At 39.0% G+C, this 25,107-nt stretch overlaps 1 protein-coding gene across 1 annotated transcript in view; it reads right to left on the reverse strand.

Moving 5' to 3' along the window:
- Positions 1 to 325: 325 nt before the first annotated feature.
- LOC149784351 (uncharacterized) overlaps positions 326 to 25,107 on the reverse strand; it is a 52,036-nt gene continuing 27,254 nt past the window's right edge. Inside the window, exons 2-3 of the mRNA XM_089932398.1 lie at positions 5,447 to 5,584; positions 326 to 5,087 (exon numbers count right to left, since the gene is read on the reverse strand). Coding sequence (XP_089788524.1) covers positions 4,906 to 5,087; positions 5,447 to 5,584 — 320 coding nt within the window. The 3' untranslated portion in view covers positions 326 to 4,905. The remainder of the gene's footprint in view (positions 5,088 to 5,446; positions 5,585 to 25,107) is intronic.

Here is a 25,107-nt window from a genome sequence, read left to right on the forward strand (position 1 = left end):
GCCTTGGAGCCTCGACAGGATAGGATGTATCTTCTCTAGTAAGGATCAGTACAAAATAAATGGTGTCTGTGATCAGACCAGTCTCTCCCACACAGATGTATCTTCATACAAAGGAATGTAAAAATTTGGGAACCCTTACACATATTGAATATTATTTGATAACAAAGCTGACGACATTAACAAAAGTCAAAGAAATGTCTGCATCATCTTCTTTCTACGTTATATGGAGAAGTCTGATGTTTATAACCGACTTTATTTGGGATTTCTTTTTTTTTAAGTAACCAATAGTCGTTTCTTTATAATAATAATAATAAAAAAATCTATCTGTTTTTTAATAACTGATTTATTGTACCAATTCAGACGATTTCATTATTAAATAAAAGCAAAAGAGAAAATGTGAACCATGTGGTAAATGCCTACAAATTAAATCAAAACTGTTTAACATCACCGATATTAATCCATCATAACGTTGTTCTTTATTTAATCCTCTTGGTACTGTAATAATGGCTGACAACCTAATGTAAATGCATGACTTTATATCATATACTAAGTCACACAACAAAAAGGTTGGGACTCACTTAAGGTTCATTCCGATGGAGTTTCTTTCTTTCTTAGGGTTTATCATTTTGAATCTGTCTGTTGGGCAAATGCGTCACTTACAAGCACTGCATCAAACATAGTCGCTCATCTAATAGCTACGGCGAATGATAAATGACTAAGGCAAATGATGATCGTATATCCACTACAAACAAGTGTACATAAAATGTGTATGGACATTAGTGGTGAATACATTAACATAAAATAATAGAAATAAAATGAACTATGTGAAATGTATCAAATAGTCAATTGAACTTAATGAATGGAAGAAAATCATTATAACTGTTTTATCACTTTCTATCATATTATCATATTTTCATATACATCTTGACGACCACTGAAATATCGAACCTCGATCCGCATGCGCATCGTTCAATTACCAACAGTAGTCATTTAGGTAAAATAATCGATGATAATATTAAAGCAAGCAACACTTTAGGGTAAAAAAAGAACACAACAACAATGGCAATTTTAACATAAAACTCATATTTTCGGATGTAAAATATACAAAATTATTTTGCGTTCTGGTTCCCCAAAAAATTCCACCGTTGGAAAGCAGTAGCTTTTGTCTAATATAAAGGACATAAACCATCAGTCCAAAACATAGTAAGTCCACTTCACTAATGGAAGATATTTTACGATGAATATAAAAGGCAATAACGAAGCGCCATCATTCTAAGCAAAATCATTTTTTATGTCAGAAACCTTACTTCTCAGAGTGTGTTGCACTCCTTTTGGTAGGATTTGGAGGTAAAATGCCACACGGAGAAAACTATGCGCTTTGATAACTGATTCATACTCAGTTTGCTGCTATCTTTGCTCTTCAACAGGTTTAGTACAAAAGGTGAAGATTTTGCCTAAAACATTGCAGAAGAAATCAGGAATCCTTTACTTACACAACGATGTAGCACAGAGTTGACAAAAATTACACCTTAGCACAATATCGATGATGACACAATGAAGCGTTTGTAAAACTGTTGTTTTTCCCTATTGTTTCTTCGATATCAGTCTGTAATACGAAAGGTAAGATAGAAGCAAGTCAGTTTTCTCGTGTTTTAATGAGCATAGATGGGTTGAATACTGTTTAAACGGGGTCAAAAAAAGCCTAACGGTGGAGATACATACGGAAAGCAAATCATCTGTCAAGAGCGTGATTCTATGTTTGTTCATAATCGGATCAGAAACAAGACTTTCACAGTAATGACACGCTCATGATGCGTTTCACAATTTGCATTAAAAAATCACTTCTTGACAAAACTAGCCAACACTGAGACATTTTTCAGTGTTACAACCCAAAGTAACTCGGTCCTTTGCCCTGTATCTGTCCCAACAAATGCAGTATCCAACAACTACGGTCATACAAAGATTTAAGTACCTTACCTTACCTTACCTCTATTTCGGCAAAATCTGAAGAAAATCTGACTGGCTGTCTTGAATTCCGTCTCAAATATTTCATACTGACTTCTGCTGTTTAAATACAAGCATTCGCTCTGAATGTATAGTTTCACATTCGCACCGAGTCGAAATGATACCGAGTTCTATACTCACGTCGTCTGGTATTTACTGACTGCTTATAACATAACACTAATTAAAATGCCAAGATACACATTATGTGATTTTATTTCAAATAACACATGACCCCACATTACTATTTCCTGGATTCACTTTTTGTTTTGAAATTCAATGTTGTGCAAAATAGAAAACAGTGAAGTGTAACTTAAGTCAATTGCATGCAAGACCACCTCATTAAAATTTTCTGAGATCAGAATGGGACAAGAACAGTTTCCAACTTTGATCACAGTTTGATAAAAGTATTGCTTCCAGACTGGTAGCAAATTCATTCAGTCAGATGCAAGATCACAGCATCATTATTGCGTGAATTTCGTTATCACTAATTAACAACTCGTCCAGAATCTTAATGATATAAGCCCATATGTCAACTTTTATTAAAATGGGATCAGAGGGATGGCTTCCAGTTTGGTAACAAACTCAACCAAATGCAAGATCACATAATCAATATGTATGAATCTCGCTCAAAATCAAACTCATCGGGAATCTTAATGATCTCCTCAGTGGCAACAAGTTAAGGGAATGGGATCCAAAATCACCTCAATAATATACGTGTATGCATGGATCCCACTCATAGCCTGCAGAGTGGTAACAAACAATTACCGATGGAAGGAGGTCACGTGACGAACGATGACACTACACACCATGCACAACGGACTAAGGGCCATGTCATATGCTCGTCTTGCTTTACTAGCTCATAATGTTATGAGAAACACTGATAATTCATGTATATTATCAAGTTTAATCAAAACTTTGGATCAGAAATACAATCCACAGAGTGGTAACGAGCTCGGTCAATATCACCCATTAATATTTATAGATCTCACCAATTATTCAACTCAGTGAGAGTCCTGGATTATATAAGCCAATATAAGATTACAAATATAATCTTCAAAGTGCTACCAAGCTCAGCCAATCAGATGCAAGATCACCTGATTCATATGCCTTGATCAAGCTCAAAATAGAACTTGTTCAAGATCTTAAAGATATAACTCCATATTCCAAGCGTGATCAAAACAGGATCTGAAATATGACGTCAAGAAAGGTAACAAAATCAGCAAATCAAATACGAGAGATCTTTAAGATACAAGTCGATATTCTAAGTTTGATCAAGATCATACTTATGGTTTAGAGAGTGGTAACAAATTCAGCCAGTCTCGTGCAAGATGGCTTCATTAATATGAGAGGATTTCGCTAATTATCAACCGTGTCCGAGAACTTCATGATATAAGCTTAAATTCCAACTTGTATCAAATCGGATCAGAAAAATGGTTCACAGAGTGTTCGGAAATTCAGTCAATCTGATGCTAGATGACTTCATTAATATGAGAGGATTTTGCATATTATCAAAATATGTCAAAGAACTTCATAATATAAGCCTATAGTTCAAGTTGGCTCAAAATCAGATCACACAGAAACCATCCAAGGTGATAACAAGAACAGGTTCCGCTCCCCGATCATTTTGCACTTCTTAGAGAGGGAGCGGTATAAGGGGTGTTTGCATTGGTAACTGGTAACATACACATTGGAGAGAATGTTGGTATATGTCTATGCTACTTTCATGTACTGTGACTAAATTTTTTTATACATGGCAATTATGGAAACTATGAACTTTCTAAAGCAGACAGCAATCAAAATGCATACAACAACTGTATACACATGTGCATATCATTATGGATACAACAACTGCACACACATGTGCATATCGTTATGGATACAACAACTGTATATACATGTGCATATCATTATGGATACAACAACTGCATACACATGTGCATATCGTTATGGATACAACAACTGTATACACATGTGCATATCGTTATGGATACAACAACTGTATACACATGTACATATCATTATGGATACAACAACTGTATACACATGTGCATATCGTTATGGATACAACAACTGTATACATATGTACATATCATTATGGATACAACAAATGCATACACATGTGCATATCGTTATGGATACAACAACTGTATACACATGTGCATATCATTATGGATACAACAACTGTATACACATGTGCATATCTTTATGGATACAACAAATGCATACACATGTGCATATCGTTATGGATACAACAACTGTATATACATGTACATATCATTATGGATACAACAACTGTATACACATGTACATATCATTATGAATACAACAACTGTTGTATACACATGTGCGTATCATTATGGATACAACAACTGTATACACATGTACATATCATAACGGACACCACAATTGCACCCAAACATTTGTAAGATATATCATGTAAGTATATCTTGCTGCCAAGAGGGAAAATAAAACGTTGGTCAAATGCAGTCGGGACTGGGGGCACCAAATCAAACAGACGGATCTTAAGTATATTCATTCAAGGTACAGATCAAAAAGAATTCGTTTTTCTTCTATTTGTGAACAAAAGTACTGGTTTTAAGTCGATTTATTAGCAAGTAATGGTAGTAACAGTAATTTCATACCAACACAATACGGATAATATCCTCTCATAATTTTCATTCTAACACAATACGAACAATTTCCTCACAAAATTTCAATCTAACACACTACGGACAATTTCCTAGCATAATTTCTTACAGCACAATGAAACAGGAAAATTCATGACGCCACAATATCGGACAGTATAGAATGCAAAATATTAGCAAATAATGAAATTGTTCAATTATGGTACTGATACATGATAACAAAAGTTTGTGTAACAGGAAAGCCTTCATGTTCTGGTTATATAGACGAGTAGGCACCGGCAGGTCTTTGATTGTGCCTCTCCAACAGAATAACGATGATGTTGAGAAAGATTATAGCGATCCCCGCGCACGTAAGGGCAAAGGACCAACCGAAGGAAAACGATCGGACAGCTTCTAATTTGGCATCATACACAATGATGGAGACAACACCAAAGATTACTGAAACGAATATAGGCAAGTTATTTAAAAATGGAGTTTCAATAGGAGATTGGACATATAGGTTATCACTCCCAGATAAATTAACAAGTGAAAATGATGATATTCACATTAATTATGAATGTACAAAAAGTATAATTCGTACTTCTGTTTTACGATCAAATGAATAAAGAAATACCATTTACCTGTTTAGGATATTACGTTTATATCGAGCTAATCAACAATCATGAAACCTATTTTTCAAAATATTAAATCAAAATTTTTACAAATTTTTGCAAATGACGCATGTATAGATTGGTAATACTCGTTGAAATAAATCAACATTTTCATTTGTAACCATATGAAATGTACAGACATATTACCTGCAAGTAAAGCACTGATAAATGCACTCGTGATAATCTTCTGAGTTCCTGGTCCGACTTTCTTGGCCAGGTGCAGGAGAAGAATGAGGGTGTGTACGATTCCAAACACAGTGCTGATGACTATCATAACACGGTCAGCTAAAAGTAAGATGGTACAATGTTACCCTTCTTGACAGGCAATTATATCACAACAATGTATGCGTGAAAAGCTCTTTAAAGATGAATTAACTATTATGGACATTTTATTTTGCCATGCTGTGATCGTGTTTCAAAATAATATTGATATTTGTTTGTAGCTATGGAAACTCTAAAACAGAATACCAACATCACTCGAGTAATTTCCAGCCATTTAACATTTAAACATACTATATATATATATATATATATATATATATATATATATATATATATATATATATATATATATATTATATGCATGTGTATTTTTAAAAGTTTGAATTTTGCATTTTATGTTATCTAAAAAAAGTACCTGAACAACGACTCCTATTGACATGACATTGACAACGCTGTATATGAAATCTTAATAGAATCTATGATGGGGTTTGCACCGAGACAAGGAAATCACTGTCAGTTGGTTACATGATTTATCTTCCCACTCGGCAGAGCCCTGCGGGGAGACAAATAATGTAATCCTGCGACTGGGATTTCCTCGTATTGGTACAAACACCAACATCAATTATTTTTCTAACCCATTTTTTGTTTTTTCTTCAGTCAAATTAAAATCACCCAACACTTCTGCAATATAGTTAACAGATTCAACACACAGTAAAAAATCATGTAATATTATTGCCTCTCACTTTATATAAAGGTCATCAAATCCTGTACTGTTGGATGAAAATCTGAACGATTATCTATGTAAATGTAAGCACTAAAGACCGCTCTTAGAAAAAGTTATCATTTTTATGTGTTGTATGCATTGCACCATGAGCTTATTGACCCTACGTACATATGATAAACGCCTGAATAAAAAGAAACATTAAAAACGTTTGATATTATTACTGTATTATCACATTTAATGAATGGACGTCGTATGAAAATAACAAGTAATTAATAACTTTAATAAGGATAACTTGAAACTTTCATCAGTTTTAATTTGGAAAAGTTATAAGGTAGGCCATGATACAATACGATATTGGGTATACAGCTTTAACGACATGTGTAATGATCGTTGTGCGATTTATATGTGTTGGGTCATTCACGATATACAATACCTTTCCTTTGTAAGACTCGAAGCTGTATGTGATATATAGAATCTATGTTGTAGTTTGGGCCGAGATAAGAAAATCCCACTCAAGGGTTTATATTATTTGTCCCCCCCCCCCACGAGGCTTGCCCGAGTGGGGAGACATATAACATAAACCCGCGACTGAGATTTCCTTGTCTCGGTCCAAACCCCAACGTAGATTATTTTTCTCACCCAATATTTTCCTTTAAAGAAAAAAGAATTCTGCACTAGTGTTCACGTCCAATGTTTACATGCGGCACATTAATATAAATATGTTAATGAGGGCTGTGATGTGGCCGTTGCGTCCGAAGTACACAGTTTATACGCGTGAGCAAAGAAAAATAACAACATAAAACGTCGCATAATAATCAGGTATTATCACATTTAAAATATGGATGTTATATGAAATTGACAATAAATAATTAATATTTATTACAAGAAACTGTTTTGTTTTCATCAGTTCCAATTTTGAAAAGTTATATTGTAAATAATAAAACGATATTGGCTACTCGGCTCTACTATAGTTATACTTGGTACAAGCTGTAACGAAGAGTAACATCTTTCTTTAGATTATTCGTGGTTAATTAGAGATCTGTGTCACTATCGTATATAACTAGTCTTTTCTTTGGAGGAGGTGAAACTGTGTGTGAAATACTTGTGTTGTCCTTAATATTGATTGTAAAATTACCTCTGTGTATAATAGACCCTCCAAAAACGGATTCTAGCGAATAACCATGTGCTATACTTTTAAGTTCACGGATTCTTTGAAGATTTATTTTTCTTTCCTGGAAATATGGCAAGTGCTACAGTGAAACTTGCTTATGGAATTATGTGCTGACGGATAAATGATTCCTTCTGGCTGGTAAGTGTATTATTTGTCATTAAATATTGTAGGTATATTTTTGATTCAACCGGGGCACAATGGAGATGCTTAACAAAATAAGAAAAAAGTATGTTTTATATAACACTTTTCTGGCTGTTACTAAGTTTTCCGTAGTTGCTAAGAGAGTTGGGAGGCTATGAAGTGTATAGGTCTATAGTCTATCTGCATGGAGCAGTGTTTTCTATTATATTGCTTATTTCACACAGCATTGAGAATTTTATCCTATCTGTAGCACAGTCATTTTCAGGTCAGCGTCATTAAATGTAGTTAACAGTATATACTTTGTTTCACACGAAGTATATAAAATTAGCTAGGTAGCTTTAGGTACATTTAAAGACGCTGATTTAAAATTGTACTGATCTAGGACTGCATATAGGAAAAAAATGACCATGCTGTGTGGAACGAACAAGCATAATACCAAAAAGCTCTACATGATATGCGTTTGTCTCGAAATGTTTTTGTATGGCGTGTTCTCAAACATGGATTTAACTTAAGTTACTATGTTTTTGTCATATATTTGTTGCTGTTGTTGTTGTTGTTTGATTTTAGTACAACTACGTCAGGCACAGCAGAAGACAACAAGGGTTTCTTTTTTTAAAAGTAGTTCTGAGCGCGTGGACACCTTGACTGAGACGACTGGTCTGAGATGACCAGACTGAGACAGGAAAAGTAAGGTTAGCAAAATAAGTAGATTTTTCTGTCGCATGGGTGAGAAATATAGAATCTATGTTGGGGTTTGGGCCGAGACAAGGAAATCTCAGTCGCGGGTTTATATTATTTGTCTCCCCCACGAGGCTTGCCCGAGTGGGGAGACATATAATATAAACCAGCGACTGAGATTTCCTTGTCTCGGTCTAAACCTCAACGTAGATTATTTTTCTCACCCAATATTTTCCTTTAAAGAAAAAAGAATTCTGCACTAGTGTTCACGTCTAATGTTTACATGCGGCGCATTGATATAAATATGTTAATGAGAGCTGTGTGTGACCGTTGCGTCCGAACTACACAGTTTATACGCGTGAGCAAAGAAAAATAACAACATAAAACGTCGCATAATAATCAGGTATTATTACATTTAATATATGGATGTTATATGAAATTGACAATAAATAATTAATATTTATTATAAGAAACTGTTTTATTTTCATCAGTTCCAATTTTGAAAAGTTATATTGTAAATAATAAAACGATATTGGCTACTCAGCTCTACTGTAGTTATACTTAGTACAAGCTGTAACGAAGAGTAACATCTTTCTTTAGATTATTCATGGGTAATTAGAGATCTGTGTCACTACCGTATATAACTAGTCTTTTCTTTGCAGGAGGTGAAACTGTGTGTGACATACTTGTGTTGTCCTTAATACTGATTGTAAACTTACCCCTGTGTATAAATAGACCCTCCAAAAACAGATTCTAGCGGATAACCATGTACTAAACTTTCAAGATCACGGATTCTTTGAAGATTTATTTTTCTGTCCTGGAAATATGGCAAGTGCTACAATGAAATTTGCTTATGGATTAAGGTAATGGCGGATAAATGATTCCTTCTGGCTGGTAAGTGTATTATTTGTCTTTAAATATTGTAGTTATATTTTTGATTCAACCGGGCCACAATGGAGATGCTTAAGAAAATATGAAAAAAACATGTTTTATATAACACTTTTCTGGCTGTTACTAAGTTTTCCGTAGTTGTTAAAAGAGTTGGGAGGCTATGAAGTGTATAGGTCTATAGTCTATATGCATAGAGCAGTGTTTTCTATTATAAATACTGTTCATTTCACACAGCATTGAGAATTTTATCCTATCTGTAGCACAGTCATTTTCAGGTCAGCGTCATTAAATGTAGCTAACAGTATATACTTTGTTTCACACGAAGTATTTAAAATTAGCTAGGTAACTTTCGCTACATTTAGTGACGTTGATTTAAAATTGTACTGAGCTAGGACTGGATATAAGATAAAAATGACCATGCTGTGTGGAACGAACAAGCATAATACCAAAAAGCTCGACATCATATGCGTTTGTGTCTCTCTCGAAATGTTTTTGTATGGTGTGTTCTCAAACATGGATTTAACTTAAGTTACTATGTTTTTGTTATATATTTGTTACTGTTGTTGTTGTTGTTGTTTGATTTTAGTACAACTATGTCAGGCACAGCAGAAGACAACAAGGGTTTCTTTTTTAAAAGTAGTTCTGAGCGCGTGGACACCTTGACTGAGACGACTGGTCTGAGATGACTAGACTGAGACAGGAAAAGTAAGGTTAGCAAAATAAGTAGATTTCTCTGTCGCATGGGTGAGCAATACAGGTGATGTAATTGATATTGGTTGTGAAATTACCACAGTGTATTAAAGACTTCTCAAATAAAATAACAGCTGAACAATGTGATATTCTAATTCATGATTTTCTTGGAAACGTATATTCTCTGACCTAGAAAAATGGGAAGTGTTGCTATTACAAGTGCAATGATACCAATGATACGCTGAGGGGACTTCTTGTGTAGACTGATGAATGAACCACCCTGATTGATAACTGCAGGGGTTTTCATCTGCAACTTCATTATTATATTTAGTTCAATTTTGGCAGATTGGGGGTGTTTGGCAAAATGTGAAGAAAGCAGGCATGATGTAATAATACATTTCTGGTTATTACTAAGTCTGCGGTAATTATTGAGAAAATTTGACTTTGGTAGTCAGTGATGTGCATAGCCTGTGTGTCTGGAACAGTGTTTTTGTAAGCTTCTAGTGTTATGTAACCTTAATTTGTATTGTATGCCTGAACTTTATCCGTGATTGATGGTGGAGTTTTGGGTGTACCTGCTTTTTTAATGTTTGTAAGTTATAAATGGGTTGTTCGCTGATTACCGAGTTTAAAGTTTAGCCTTTTATGTAAATTTAGACTGTTCAGGAAGTTAACTTCTGATCCACATCCTGGTAATTTGATTTTGTCTTGGGTTTTTATATAAGGTTCTGATAAACATAATTATTGATTCCTATCTTAAGATCAATATCTCGATTAATTTTCAGTTGTATTCCGATATAATCTGAGAGGAATCATTTATTTAAAAATTGTGCATTCGGGTTAGAAAGTGTTCATTGATATAATGGATAAAATCGCTACTTTGAGATTATTGTGAATTAATCAAAAGACATTCTAGATTATGTCATTGTGATACATCAAGACTGTTAGTACACCAACCTATTCAAGCCTATTGCTACATCAGCACATTCAATACTGGAATTCACTGAGAACACTCTATACATTTTGGACTTGTGACATAATTTTTATGATTATCTAGGATTTAATGCACCATACTGAAAGTTCCTCTTAAATGTTTACTTTATAACTTAGAGAAATAAATTTATTTGTTGATTTTACTAAATTTGTTAGCTTGGCTTTTCTGTTACTTCGTTTACGGCCATAGAGTTGTAACATTAACATAAATATTTTGGCATGCTTTAGCTATTGTAACATCATTAGAAGTCAACTTGGGCAAGCTTGTTTTCACCCCTTTTTTCTTCCCTAAAGTGCTCAGCTTTCTTGCCCCAACTGATGCCCGTAAAAATCCATTCCTCAATTTGGCGCAGGTGTATCCAGATGGGTTACATGGGCAAGGTAAAATGGATGGTCAGGTCACAAAAATCACCAGGACGTTTGTTTCTTATAGCATTTGTAGATGCACGACATCAATCTTGAAATGTGTATTAACGTGCATTCTTGGGCTTTCATTACTTGTGCTTCTTATGTTATCCCATGTCCATGTCTTCGTTTGATGATCTTTAAACTCGGAATATATATATTTAGTTCACCATCTTACTTTAAAGGGACATACCCCACTTGATGAGTCTGTGTTCTTGACCCTCTCCCCTTACCCATACAGTGTCTGAAAGAAGTACATGTAGAACCAAACCTACTAACATGGTACGATATCTAAAAGATGTACATATACAACAGCACCTTCTAATATTACATTAACAAAGCTTTAAACGTAAATAAAAGAAGTACATGTACAACCAGATAAGTGTACCATCCTGCTTTAACCGTATCGAAAACCTCAACATGATAATCATAATGACCACATTATTTCACCTGTGGAAATTTTCCCCACATAAACAATGTCATCAAATAATTGACAATCAAGCAAGATCTTTTTTTTTATCTAACCCAAGTCGTGTGTTATCAGTTTATAAGCTGTCATATCTTTCACAGTAATATATCGGGGAACCAATCATACCGTAGTGGTGGTAATCGTAGTAGTAATTCTTTATTTAAAGAAGTTAACTCAGTACACAACTATTCTCTTTCAAGGCCTTCCTACAAGTTTAATTATCATCAATGTTTAGATTATTTGGCACAAACTGAGAGAAAAAAAAATATTTCATATTTACCAGATAAACAAGAAAACATATCCAAAAGAGCATGAATATTTGTATAGTATGTTCTCTGTACCATTGATATACCAAGACATGTAAAAATCTTTATATATATATATATATATATATATATATATATATATATATATATATATATATATATATATATATATATATATATTACAGTCGGGACACTCAGATATAGTATTAACATTATATTGTTAAATACAGCAGTACGATCGTATTTTTTTTCCATATTTGAATGTTCGGCAAGTGTTATCAGGTGAGACGCTATATTAGTCCACAGGTTTATGTTACTCATTGTTTGATTAAGTACTCACACTCAGAACTATCAAATTCCCAAGGAGAATCTTTAAAGTAGCAGGGATCGAGAATGTTTATCTTTCTTCAGTGCATTAAATATGATACCGAATTATTTTATTTACGGCTTGACGCAGACTACATGACTTAATATAATGCATTCTCACGGAGTCAAAGAATGCATTCTCACTCAGTCACAGTTTGCATTCTCACCGAGTCACAGTATGCATTATCACTGAGCCACAGTATGCATTCTCAATGAGTCACAGTATGCATTCATACTCAGTCACAGTATGCATTTTCACTAAGTCACAGTGTGCAGTCTCAGTGAGTCATAGTATGCATTTACACTGAGTCACAGTATGTATTCTCACTCAGTCACAGTATGCATTCTCACAGAGCCACAGTATGCATTTTCACTCAGTCACAGTATGCATTCTTACTCAATCAAGTATGCATTCTCATCGAGTCAAAATATGCATTCTCACTGAGCCATAGTATGCATTCTGACTCAGTCACAGTATGCATTCTCAACGAGTAAGAGTATTCATTCTCACTGAGCCATAGCAAGCATTCTCACTCAGTCACAGTATGCATTCTCACCGAGTCACAGTATGCATTTTCACTCAGTCACAATATGCATTCTCACCGAGTCACAGTATGCATTCTTACTACTCAAGTACAGTATACATTCTCACATAGTCAAACTATGCATTCTCACTGAGCCATAGTATGCATTTCCACTCAGTCACATTATGCATTATCATCGAGCCATATCATGCATTCTCACTATCACTGTATGCATTCCCATCGATTCACAGTATGCATTCTAACACAGTCACAGTATGCATTCTCACCGAGTCACATAATAGTAGTGAAGTGGGGCGATCTAGGGACAATGGGACTTACCATTAAAAACAGGGTCGCGGCCCTCTGAGGACTATGTAAATTTAACATGGGGAAAATTGTCGCGGCCCTCTGGGGACAATGGGAATTTAACATGGGAATATATTTTTGGGCCTGGCTAGGGACATGGGGAATGGAACATGGGAATATAGTTTGGGCCTGTCTAGGGACAATGGAAATGGAACAGGGGAGAGGGATATACAACACAGACAATAGACAACAGACATTTTAAAAAAAAAAATGAAAGGCAATGAAAGGTAATGTCTTTTCGAGGCGTTGAAGGGGCCCTGAAAAGGGCCTTTGGGTTTATGTTAACATACCATACTGTTGACACAGAGGGCACCGCTGAGGTCTCCTTCTTGTCCTTAAACTTTGTCTCACTTCTGGACCATAGATCATCACTCTCTTTAAGCAACCTTGTCTTTCGACGTATATTCTTCTTTTCCACACACAGGTATCCGTCCTCTTGACAATGACCCACGACGATCGAACGTACATGGATAAGTCAGTTCTAAACAGCATGGAAGAGACGAGAGTTGAGGATGCTACGTCGGTCCACATCTTGGTGACGAGAACAGGTGAAGGAATGCAACGAACGCGGTTATTTATAGGGAGAGGGAGGATTGAAACGGATTGAGTTCATTGACCAATCCAAACACGCGTTACAAAATTCAGTCACCCTTTGTCCAATCGGAAGAGAGCAGTCCGTGACGTCACATTCCATATATAGAGGCACTAGCGTTTGTGCGCAGTCAATCCATGCGACACAGTGAGCATCAACATGGCGCAAATTCAGAAGACCATGAATTGGGGTGCACCAACCGTGCAGACTACCCAAGGGAACCCGGACTTACTTCCAGAAGAGGTGAATTGGGATTTTGTGGATTTTCTTTCGCAAGAATTTGTTCCAGAACCAGTACCTTCGCCACCTTATCCTTCTTTACCACACGTGGAGAATTTTAAACAGAGACAGAAAAAAGAATTGGAGAAATATATACAATAGCAAAAGGTAGCGGAACAAGCTTTTCTTTTACAGCAACAGCAACAAGAAGAAGAGGTAGGAAAGAAACAAGAAGAAGAAGCAGCCAAGAAACAAGAGGGTGAAAGTCAAACCGTCACGGTACTGTTAGACATTTTAGCGGAGTTAAGAAGTCTGAAACAAATGTATCAGACTTCTTTATTACGACCGTAGAGAAAAAGACCTTCCCGAGCTAAACAACCCAACCCTGTGACAACACCTACCATACCACCCTTAGTCATTTCTACTAAATTATCATCATCGACAGTACGCAATCCAGAAGTAGGCCTTGGCCGTGACAAAGACTTAAGGCAGTTAAAGTTGATTGCTTCCTAAGTTTTGTTATTTAAAACCCACCAAGACTCAAAGGCCCTTTTCAGGGCCACCCATGTCTCTCGAAAAGAGGTAGTATTTCAATGGCCAACATCAATTAAAACTCAAAAATCCCTTTCTTTACCCCTATGGTACGTGTGAATGATTGAGTGCATGAGTGTAGATTCTTATTCTAAAAATCAAAACCAAGAGACACTTTCATTTTATAGACTGTTTATTCTGGTACAGATTTTACAATCTAATTCACAACACCACATAGCACTTTAAAAAGTTCATAGGCTTCTTCTTTTGTCTGTCTTCACTCTCTCTTTTTTTTAAAAGGTCTTCACTTTCACTGCTTTTTCCTCCTCTTCCTCTACACTTTCTTCCCTTCTTCTTTTTTTCTCCTGTTTCTGTTTCTTCACCTGTCTTCTATCTTCCTCTTCATCACTCCCCTCTTCTTCTTCTTGCTCCTGTTATTTCTTAGGGCAATCTGGAGACCAGTGTCCCTTTTCTTGACAATGATAACAGGTATCTTGACTTTTGTCTCTTTTAACCCCTGTTTTTTTTTTTTTTGACGGTCTGGGCACTCTGAAGACCAATGCCCTTTCTTCTGACAGATATAGCATGTATCTTGACATTTATCTCGATAGGAGGGTGAGTAGTCCCTTGGCTGGTCTGAAGAAAATTTTCGGATGACCCCTCGCAAAGCTCTGATGAAAAGTTCGATCTGTGTAGTCTTGTCCATCGTTGTGCTCGGTTTGAGAGTGAAATGAATAGTAGAAGGACAAGACACACACCCTTTATATACGCTGGTCTGTCATGGCTATAAAGTAATCCATGGTGTTTAAACTTTAGTCATTTGACTTTTTGCTGTCAAGATGAAACGATCCAATCCAATCGAGAAGAAAAGAGAAGAAGAAAGTAAGAGACAGAAACGTGATCTATCGCCTCGTACCATGGCTGAAGTCTTGGCACAAATTCATGCCAGTGATTTTGAAGAGGACATGAGTGAACCAGAATCCAAACCCAGAGAGTCTGCACCTAGCCCAAGTTCACCATCCTTAGCCAACCCTGAAAAGTACTATTCCATTCGAGAGAAGGAAAAACGTCCCTCTAGAAAATTTAGAACCACGGCTTACAAATGCACGGTGAAGTTTAAAGATTTCAAGTCCGAAGTACCGTTAGAGAAAGCAGAAGGGTTCATCACCGAGATGTGGGATTCTTTGCTAACCACACTGAAACAACAATGTGAAGCCAAAGAAGACGATCGCTTGAGACTTTCCATACAACACGACGGTTTGAAATCCCCTGTTTGGATCGAGTTTAGCAGTCCCGCAGAATTGACCGCTTCCAAAGTCATGGACAAGATTCAACACGTGCAACAGTCTAATGACCAGTTCGACATCACCGATGGAAAAGCCACAATGGACATGACCCACGTCTCTCCTCCTCAAGGGACCGGACAACGCGAAAAGGTCTTATTGGTGAACGGTATTCGCAGCACCAAAACAAGCCTCGTCCAAATTCACAATTCTCAAGACCAGATGTGTTTTGCCAGGGCCATCGTGGTGGGACGAACCTATGCCAACAAGAATCACACGACAGAATGGAAAAGAGCCTGGGAAAACATTCGAAAATCGAACTGACCCAAACAAAGAAATGAAGCAGAACTCCTGTTACAACAAGCCGGCCTGTCCAAAGACACACCCTGTGGCATTCCTGAAATGCAAACATTGCAAGATGTCCTAGCTCCACGCTACACCTTGAAAGTGTACCCTCAATAAGTGCGCGGGCCTCTGTTGTTTCGAGGGAAAGACTTTAATGATGGAAAATACATTCACCTCTATCATCACGATGAACATTTTGATACCATTACCAGTATCACCGCATTCCTGGGATACAGGTATTACTGTGAGAAATGTGACTATGGCTATAACAATCGAGAGCAACACAAGGATTGCGGATCGAAATGCTCAGGATGTTTGGCTTCTCAACCCTGGCTGGACGAAGGACAAGAACGAGTACATTGTCCTGCTTGTCTGCGCTCTTTTGTCAGTCATACCTGTTACCAACAACATTTGAAGACGCAAGGTTCACAGAAGAAATGTGCTTGTCAACTGCTGAGATTGTGCCCCACGTGTGGACAAGGCATATGTACCAATAATGCCAAGGCACACGTATGTCGAGGAAAGAAAAAATGTCACATTTGTCACCGAATCGTGGACTTGGAACACCAATGCTACATGCAAAAATACCATCCTCAACAAGAGAAAGAGGATGGTCACAAGAAGAAAGGCAATTTCATCTTTTTCGATTTCGAATGCATGCAAGAGACTAGCATTCACATTCCTAATTTCTGCGTGGCTCATCGAGCGTGCGAGAAGTGCATTCAAGAACCTATCTTCAGTCATTGCCCTCACTGCAGCAAGATTCCTGGAGGACGTGAAAAAATATTTCGGGGACCGAACACGCTAGCCGATTTTGCCAAATGGGTCTTAGACCCCATCGACAGGACGTGGAGCCAAGAGGACATCGAACGTTACGGAGATTGTCATCGTCATGCCACGGTGATGGCTCACAATTTCTCCGGATACGATGGACAGTTTCTTCTCAGATACTATACGGAACATGGTACCGAGCGTCCTAAAGTCACTTTGAACGGAGCCAAAGTCATTTTCATGCAAGTGGGACAAGTACAGTTTAAAGATTCGATGAGTTACTTGGCCATGCCTTTGAGTCGAATGCCTAAAACGTTTGGAATGACAGAAATGGCTAAAGGGTACTTTCCACACTTTTTCAATACCGAAGCTAATCAACATGCCGTTCTACCCCATTTGCCTGAGGCTCACTATTACGACCCCGACAACATGCGTACCGAACAACGAGAAGCTTTCTACGCTTGGTACCAGGCTCACGCCTCGGACCTTTTTGACTTTCAGGAAGAAATGTTAAAGTGTTGTCGTTCCGGCGTGGACATTTTACGGCGTTGCTGTGGAAAATTTCGAGAACTGTTCATGGAACACGGAGGGGTCGATCCTTTGAAAGAAGCTTGCACCATTGCCAAAGCATGTTCCTTAGTCTACCGACAACGATTTATGCCTGAAAACACCGTGGCTGTCATCAGTCCTCAAACGACCAACTTTGTCAAACGTCAGTACTCAGTCAAAGCCCTACGCTGGTTACATTACTTGTGCGACAAGGAAGACAAATGGATTCAGCATGCCCGCAACGGAGGGGGCGAAAAGACCATCGGAACGTTTTCGGTCGATGGCTGGGACTTAGAAAACCCAAGATTGTGTACGAGTTTAACGGCTGCTTATTTCACGGATGTCCCGTCTGTTACCCTGACCGTGGCACTAAACATCAGTTTTTACAACGAACCATGGAAGACTTGTACCAGGACACTTGCCAGCGACGCCTGAAGTTAGAACAGCAAGGATACCAAGTGGTGTAAATGTGGGAACACGAATACGATCATCGTTTGAAAATCGATCCCGAGTTTAAACGCATCGTGGAAAGTTACCAGTTCATGGACCCCCTGAACCCGAGGGATAGTTTCTACAGAGGAAGGACCAATGCCACCTGTTTGCTGTACCAAGCCGACGAAGAGAAAAAAGAAGAAATCAAATACTTGGACGTGTGTTCGCTGTATCCTTACGAGTGTAAATATTATCGCTTTCCTGCAGGGCACCCGCAATTGTTAACGGAACACATTGACCTGGACCACATTCGACAATACGAAGGCTTGATCAAGTGCAAAGTTTTGCCTCCCACGAACCTATACCATCCCGTCTTACCTCACCATTGTCAAGGCAAACTGATGTTTCCCTTGTGCCGTACTTGTGCCGAAACGTGCAACCAAGACCAGCCTTGTCAGCACACCCTGGAAGAACGCGCCTTGACGGGGACGTGGGTTAGCGTGGAATTGTTTAAAGCTCTGGACATGGGATACCAACTGTTAGAAGTGTACGAAATTTGCCACTTTCCCAAGACACAACAATACCACAAGGGTGACCCCAGTCAGAAAAGCATTTTCGCAGACTTCGTGGATGCCTTTTTGAAACTGAAACAAGAAGCCAGTGGCTATCCTTCCTGGTGTCACACTCCCGAAGACGAAAAGACATTCAAAGAGAAATACTGGGCACAAGAAGGCATCACTTTAGATCACAACGAGAAAAACGAAGGCAGGAGATCGTTTGCCAAAGTGATGTTAAATTGCTTGTGGGGTAAAATGGCGCAACGACCGTGTTTACCCAAGACGGAATATTTGACAGAACCTTCCCGCTACTTCCAGATGATTCACGACAAATCCAGATACATGAAACACGTGGACGTCGTTCGCAAGTATTCGATCTTAGTCAGTTACGAAGAAGATCTGGACTTTGTAGAAGCCGACGAATTTGGAAATGTCATCATTGCGGCTTACGTGTCAGCTCATGCTCGCTTAAAATTGTACGAAGCTTTAGAACTGTTGGGGGAACGCGTCTTGTACTTTGACACGGACAGTTGCATTTACATCGATCACCCGAGTCAACAGCACCCTAACATCGAAGGAGACCGTTTAGGAGCCTGGACAGACGAACACCCCGACGACAAGATTCTAAGTTTCTCGAGTGGCGGTCCTAAAAATTACGGCTACCATTACCGGGACAAACAAGGAGAAGTGCACACCGAGTGTAAAGTTAAAGGATTGACTCTGAATTATCGTACCAGTCGAGTGGTGAACTTTGGCGTATTGAAAGAAGCCTTGCAGTCTGGAAAAGATGAACACTTTAAAGTGACCACCTATCAATCAATCAAGATTCTACGTTTACCCACTCACCACATCGTCAGTCGACCCTTGGAAAAAGTCTATCAAATCGTGTACCAGAAACGAGTGCGACTTCCCAATCACTTTACATTGCCGTACGGACATGATGGTATTGCTCTGTATATAAAAAGGGACAATGTCCAAGATCGATAGCTCATTGTAACTACCAACACCAAGCGAACAAGATGAATCCTTTGAAAGAGACAACATTCCAGTTTGGGGATTGTAAAAAAGTTTTATCTTCCCCTAGTTTGACTAATATTGGATGAATAAGACAAATGCATTGCGACGGAAAATGTCCGGAAGGAAACTGCAAGGGTCCATGCGGTTACCATTGTAATTGCGTAACGGAGTTTGCAGACGAGTGCGATTGTAAGCCTTGCGATGGGAACGATGCTGTACGTTGTGACCTTAGCGATGCCATAAAGCATCATGGGAACTTTGTTCCCACTACCCCTATCATGGAAAGTGATGCTGTGCGTGTCGAACCTGATGGATGCGAAAGCGATGCCACTCGTCCTCTTGGATACTTTACTGGGTTTCACTTTAAATGTGGATGTCAACCTTCACGTATACCACCCTACGGATGTCATCCAGCCCTGAGTAAACTCCTATTGATGTCACCCTACCCTCATCGAGATCCTGTGAAAGACGAATATTCGTTTCCTGTTCGTTTGCCTGAATACTGCGACTTTGAAAATCGTCTTCAATCGTTCAAAGGAAAATGGCCTAAGTATCTGGGAGGACCGACCCCCGAAGAATTAGCCAGAACCGGATTGTTCGACTTGGGCGAAGGGGATAAAGTCAAGTGCTTCAGTTGCGGTGTGTCACTTCACCACTGGGAACCACAAGATTCGGCCTACCTGGAACATGCTCGATGGTCACCGAATTGTCATTACTTACCCTTCGTGGGACCGAGACATTGAACTAACTTACCATGTCGTTGAAGAAATCAGATTGGCTAGGAGTCAAATGTTGGACATCACCGAGACCAGTATTTAAACTTCATTTCAAAAATGATATTGAATCATTACCTAAAGAAATGCAAGAGAAGATTTACAAGGAAGTTTGCCAGAGACTTGCCAGAGTGAAATCTCAATGGGTAACTGTAGAACTTTTGTGCCGAGAAATTCACAAGAGGAAAGTGAAAAAAGTCAACCTGTGTGTTAGATTTCTCTGGATCAAGGGCGCGTTAATCCTATTATATATTATACCGCTTTAGACCGTTTACATCACAAGATTTCAGTGACATTCTTGGACGTTACCCTGAGTGGCAGTGGTCAGAAATTACTTACTATGTGGATTACTTTTGCTATAGAAGAAGATTGTAAATTCAATTGCACGGACTGACCTATTCATGGATACTTTACAAGAGAACATTCGTGGCTTACCTGTGGAATTAAGAGAACGCATTTACCGAGAACTGGTCAAAATATAAGTGAAACGTAAAGAAGAATTGTATCCGTTACGTCACCGATTTTTAAATCACTGGTACCTGAATGCAATAAAAGGATTGATTCGTTTGAAAGTGTTTCATTGGACAGACCTTCATCAACTACCTTTTGGTTCAAAGAAATGGTTCATTCTTGATGATTCTATTTGGTACCAGGTAGACTTACTGCAAAAAATTTCAGAGGAAGAAGAGTTAAAGGAATACCAACATCTTTTACAGAATGTCACCTTAGTGGAAGCGGAAACTTCTGAACGAACTGTAAAGTGCAAGTTAGTGACTAAACCATTTAGATTTGCTACTGGAGTAAAACCATCTCTGACCAGGCAGTACACTTATTGTCTACGAGAAAAAGTTTTTTAGTATGACCTGTTTATGGATGCTTTACAAGAGAACATTCTTGCTTTGCCTGTAGAATTGACAGAACGCATTTACCGATAACTGGTCAAAATACAAGTCAAACGCAAAGAACAATTGCATCCGTTACGTCACCGGTGTTTGAACCACTGGTACCTGAATGCTATAAGAGAACTGATTCGTCAGAAATTGTTCCAGTGGTCAGACCTTGTTCAACACTTCGAGGTCGCCAATGATCGACATGTTCATAATTTTGGTTACTTCGAGATTCACCTAGTGCAACGAATTGAGGAAGACAAGTTAAAGGATTACCAACATATTTTACGTGGAATCTACTTAGTGGAAGAGGAAACTTCTAATCGAACTCTTAAGTGTAGGTTACAGCTTGGAGCATTTAAATTTCCAACTGGAGAACGAAGATCTCTGGCTAGAAAGTACGTGTATTGCTTCCGAAAAAAAAAGAATATAAAAACAGGCTGCCATGCCACGACTTTTATCACATGTGATTGAACAGATTCTGTGGAAAGAACTCAATGACCATATTCAAACCGTGGATCATTACCATCAATTATTACAAGAACTGTTTCTATTCAATCTGGGTCGACAAGTGGTGTGTGTCTTAGTAACTTGTTTTCTGGGATTTCGTTTACCAGCCGATTCCTTGTGGACTCTTTACGAATAGTACTTACCACCCAAATGGCCTTAAATGGTCACGAAAGAATCATTTTGCTCAAAGCTTTGCATTTTCATCTGGATACTTCTCGACCTCTGCGGGAAAAAAAGATTCGTCAACTTTTAGCTACCGAAGACGTGTATGACGATGTGTGTGTAGCTTGTGACTTACACCCCCATTGGACAGAAGTACGTGCCTGGAAAAAATGGGGTTTTGAGGCTTGGACCCAAGAAGTGGCCCAGTATGCTCGACAGTTGTGATCCTTCCTTTCAACGTCCAAAGAAAAAAGTCACTTTTCAACCTCTGTTAGTGACAGTACCACAAAAAGAAGAACTCGTCACTCAGGACAGGACTATCGTGGATATTCCTGAAAGACCCTTTCGGGAGGATACTTGTGTGACCTTACCCCCTGTTGAACTGGCCAGAACATTACCCAAAACACGTTGTACAGAAACTTGTTTCTATTCAACATTGATCGTTTTCATGTGACTTTAATCGTTGTACTTAAGCCTTTGGCTTTTATGTATTTTTGTCTTTCGAGTTCATGTTTAAAAATCTCAATAAACGTGTCCTGAAAAAAGTATAAAAACGCTTGTCTTGTCTGTTTTCCTGTCACAAGTGACATTCCTAACACTATGGCTACCTCTGCTGTCTCTGCTCCCTCTTCCTCCACTGTCAAAGTCACCGACGAACACTTAGATCGTGCCAGTTGGGAGGCTTTGTATCTTCGCCAGCTATTTAACATGCTCATTGCTGGACCTAGCGGTTCAGGCAAAACCGAATTTGTCAAACGTTTGATCGAACATAAACATCATTTGATCGATCATCCACCTCAACGCATCGTGTGGTGTTACAAAGAGTGGCAATCGGCGTACAGCCTCTTGCGAGAAAGTCAAGACGATTCCATCGTGTTTGTGGAAGGCATTCCTAAAGAAGATGACGGAATCGTGTCTGACTCCCGTCAAACCCATCTGGTCATTTTCGACGACATGTTAGGAGAAGACGAAGAAGAAATTAAACTCCGGTTTACCCGCAAAGGGCATCATCGTAATGCCAGTGTCGTTTACATCACTCAAAATTTGTTTCAACAAAGTAAAGCCCATCGCACCATCAGTCTCAATCTCATTACGTGGTCTTGTTTAAAAGCCCTCGAGATAAATCGCATGTGCAAGTCTTAGCCAAACAGTTAGGAACGCCTTGGCTGACGCGTACGACGATGCCACTCAAACTCCACACGCCTATTTACTCGTCGATTTGAAACCCACTACCCCTGATGATTTGCGATTTCGTACCCAATTGTTTCACCACTGGTGCCAAGACGGAGGGCCTGTCCTGTACACGTCTAGGTCCTCGACTTAACCCAACAAAAAATCTATAAAAACCTTAGACACTTTTCGTCTGTCTCACACAGTCTCAACATGACGTCCCTTCAGTTGCATCTTCCCGTCAAATTGATTCGTACCTTGTATGGCATCAGTCGCGAAAAAAATCCACAAATACGGGCTCGTGTCTTAGAAGCCAGTCTCAGAGAAGTCTTACGATGGTTCACGGTGACAGAACGTCAATTACTACAAGGGATCATTCAGATTCCTCATCAAACCAAACGCTTTTTTGATCGAAACAAAGTCGCTCTAACCCAACTGGCCGATCTCCGCATCGACATTCAAACCAAAAAACAAATCATTTTGAAACCTGGAGAGAGCGGTACTCTAGGAGGTGTCATCATTCGCTCTCTATTAAGATTGGATCCTAATGCTCCCAAAGTTCTCCCCAAGAAAAAAGCCAAACGAAGTTCCAAGAAGAAAAAGAGCCACGGTGTCAAGACCAGGTCCCCAAGGAGACCCGTGTCTCCAAAAACTTCTCCAGTGGCGGGACCCTCCTCTTTCCGATCACCACCCGGAAAAAGAAAAGCCCACAGAAAAAGAAACAGAGAAAAAGTCCCCAGAAAAAGAAAAGCCCACAGAAAACTAGTCGCAAGAGAGGCACTTCGGCTTGGACACAACCTTACACTCGCAGACCACGACCTGCAAGGACGGTAACCGCGTCTCCAGTAGCCTCAGGTTCATTCACTTCTCCGTTGATGACACCAAGAACTGAGAAGTACTTGGAGACGTTGATAACACCAAGAACTTCTCCGTTGATGACACCAAGAACTTCTCTAGTGGCAGGACCCTCCTCTTTAGCGGCAGTGGCCGCTGCCCACAAAGTACCTTCTCCCAAAATCAAAGTCCAAGAGAGGTCGGGCATGTTACAAAGTTTACTGGATTTGTCCAAGCAAGAACTGGCTCGATTTAGTCCGTTACGTACACCTGCACGACGTGTCATGCCTGTCCTCAAGTTAATACGGCGTAAAGACAATCAGTGGCGACGCGTTCCAGTATAAAAAAAGGTCTGTGACAAAGTAGGGTATCAGTGTTTTGGTGCTCCTGAAGACTCAAAGATGTCACCCTCCAGAAAACATCCCTCTTCTAAGCCCCAAGGAAAGAAAAAGAAAGGACTGCCTCCGCGTTTAGTCAAACATGGGGACATGTTATCTGCCCTGTCCAAAGCTTCTCCACCCCTACGAAAAAATCTCATTCAAACAGCCTCCAAAGAGGTCATCGATACCGTGTGCGAATGTTGTTTGAACGTTTTGAAAGGTACGATCCCTTTGTCCAAACACCAGAAACAATGCTTAGGGAAACATCGTCACGTTCTTCGCCAAATGGTTCAAAAGAAAATCCCCATTCGTCAAAAGAAGATGTTGGTCCAACGTGGAGGAATTGTACCCCTCTTGTTAGGCCCATTGCTGAAAGGAGTCTTGGGAACCATGTTGGGAGGACTGGTGGGAGTAAGATAAAAAGGACCTCTGAAGTCCCAAGATCTCAGAAATGTCCCTTGACATCCAATCGAAGGACGAAAACTAGCTTTAGTGCCTTACATTTATGGATGGAATACCATCGTTGGCAAGAACAACGGACTCCGCATTTACCTCCCAATCCCAATTTGAGCGAGATGTCCCAGATACAACACGAATTGCAGTCCTTGATGGATCGCCAAGATTTGTCCGAAACAGAAAAATCACAAAAGTACAGTCAACTCTTGCAACGACTGCAACTCTTTCACCAAAAAGCTTTAGACGAAACAGCTCTACCCACTCTGAAAGATTTTAAGACCTTGATAAAAAGTCCATCCCCCACACCATCACCACTACTACCATCCCCAGGGGTCACCAAAGACGCCAACCCACGAAGGCCTGAGGAAGAAGAGATACGAGAAAATTTTCAAACACCGTCAGCAGCTCCCATTTCTAGTAAGATTGCAGCGTCC

Source organism: Sinohyriopsis cumingii, chromosome 14 (assembly GCF_028554795.1).
Source record: "Sinohyriopsis cumingii isolate HCF-2022 chromosome 14, ASM2855479v2, whole genome shotgun sequence".
In the NCBI taxonomy this organism is placed as follows: domain Eukaryota; kingdom Metazoa; phylum Mollusca; class Bivalvia; order Unionida; family Unionidae; genus Sinohyriopsis; species Sinohyriopsis cumingii.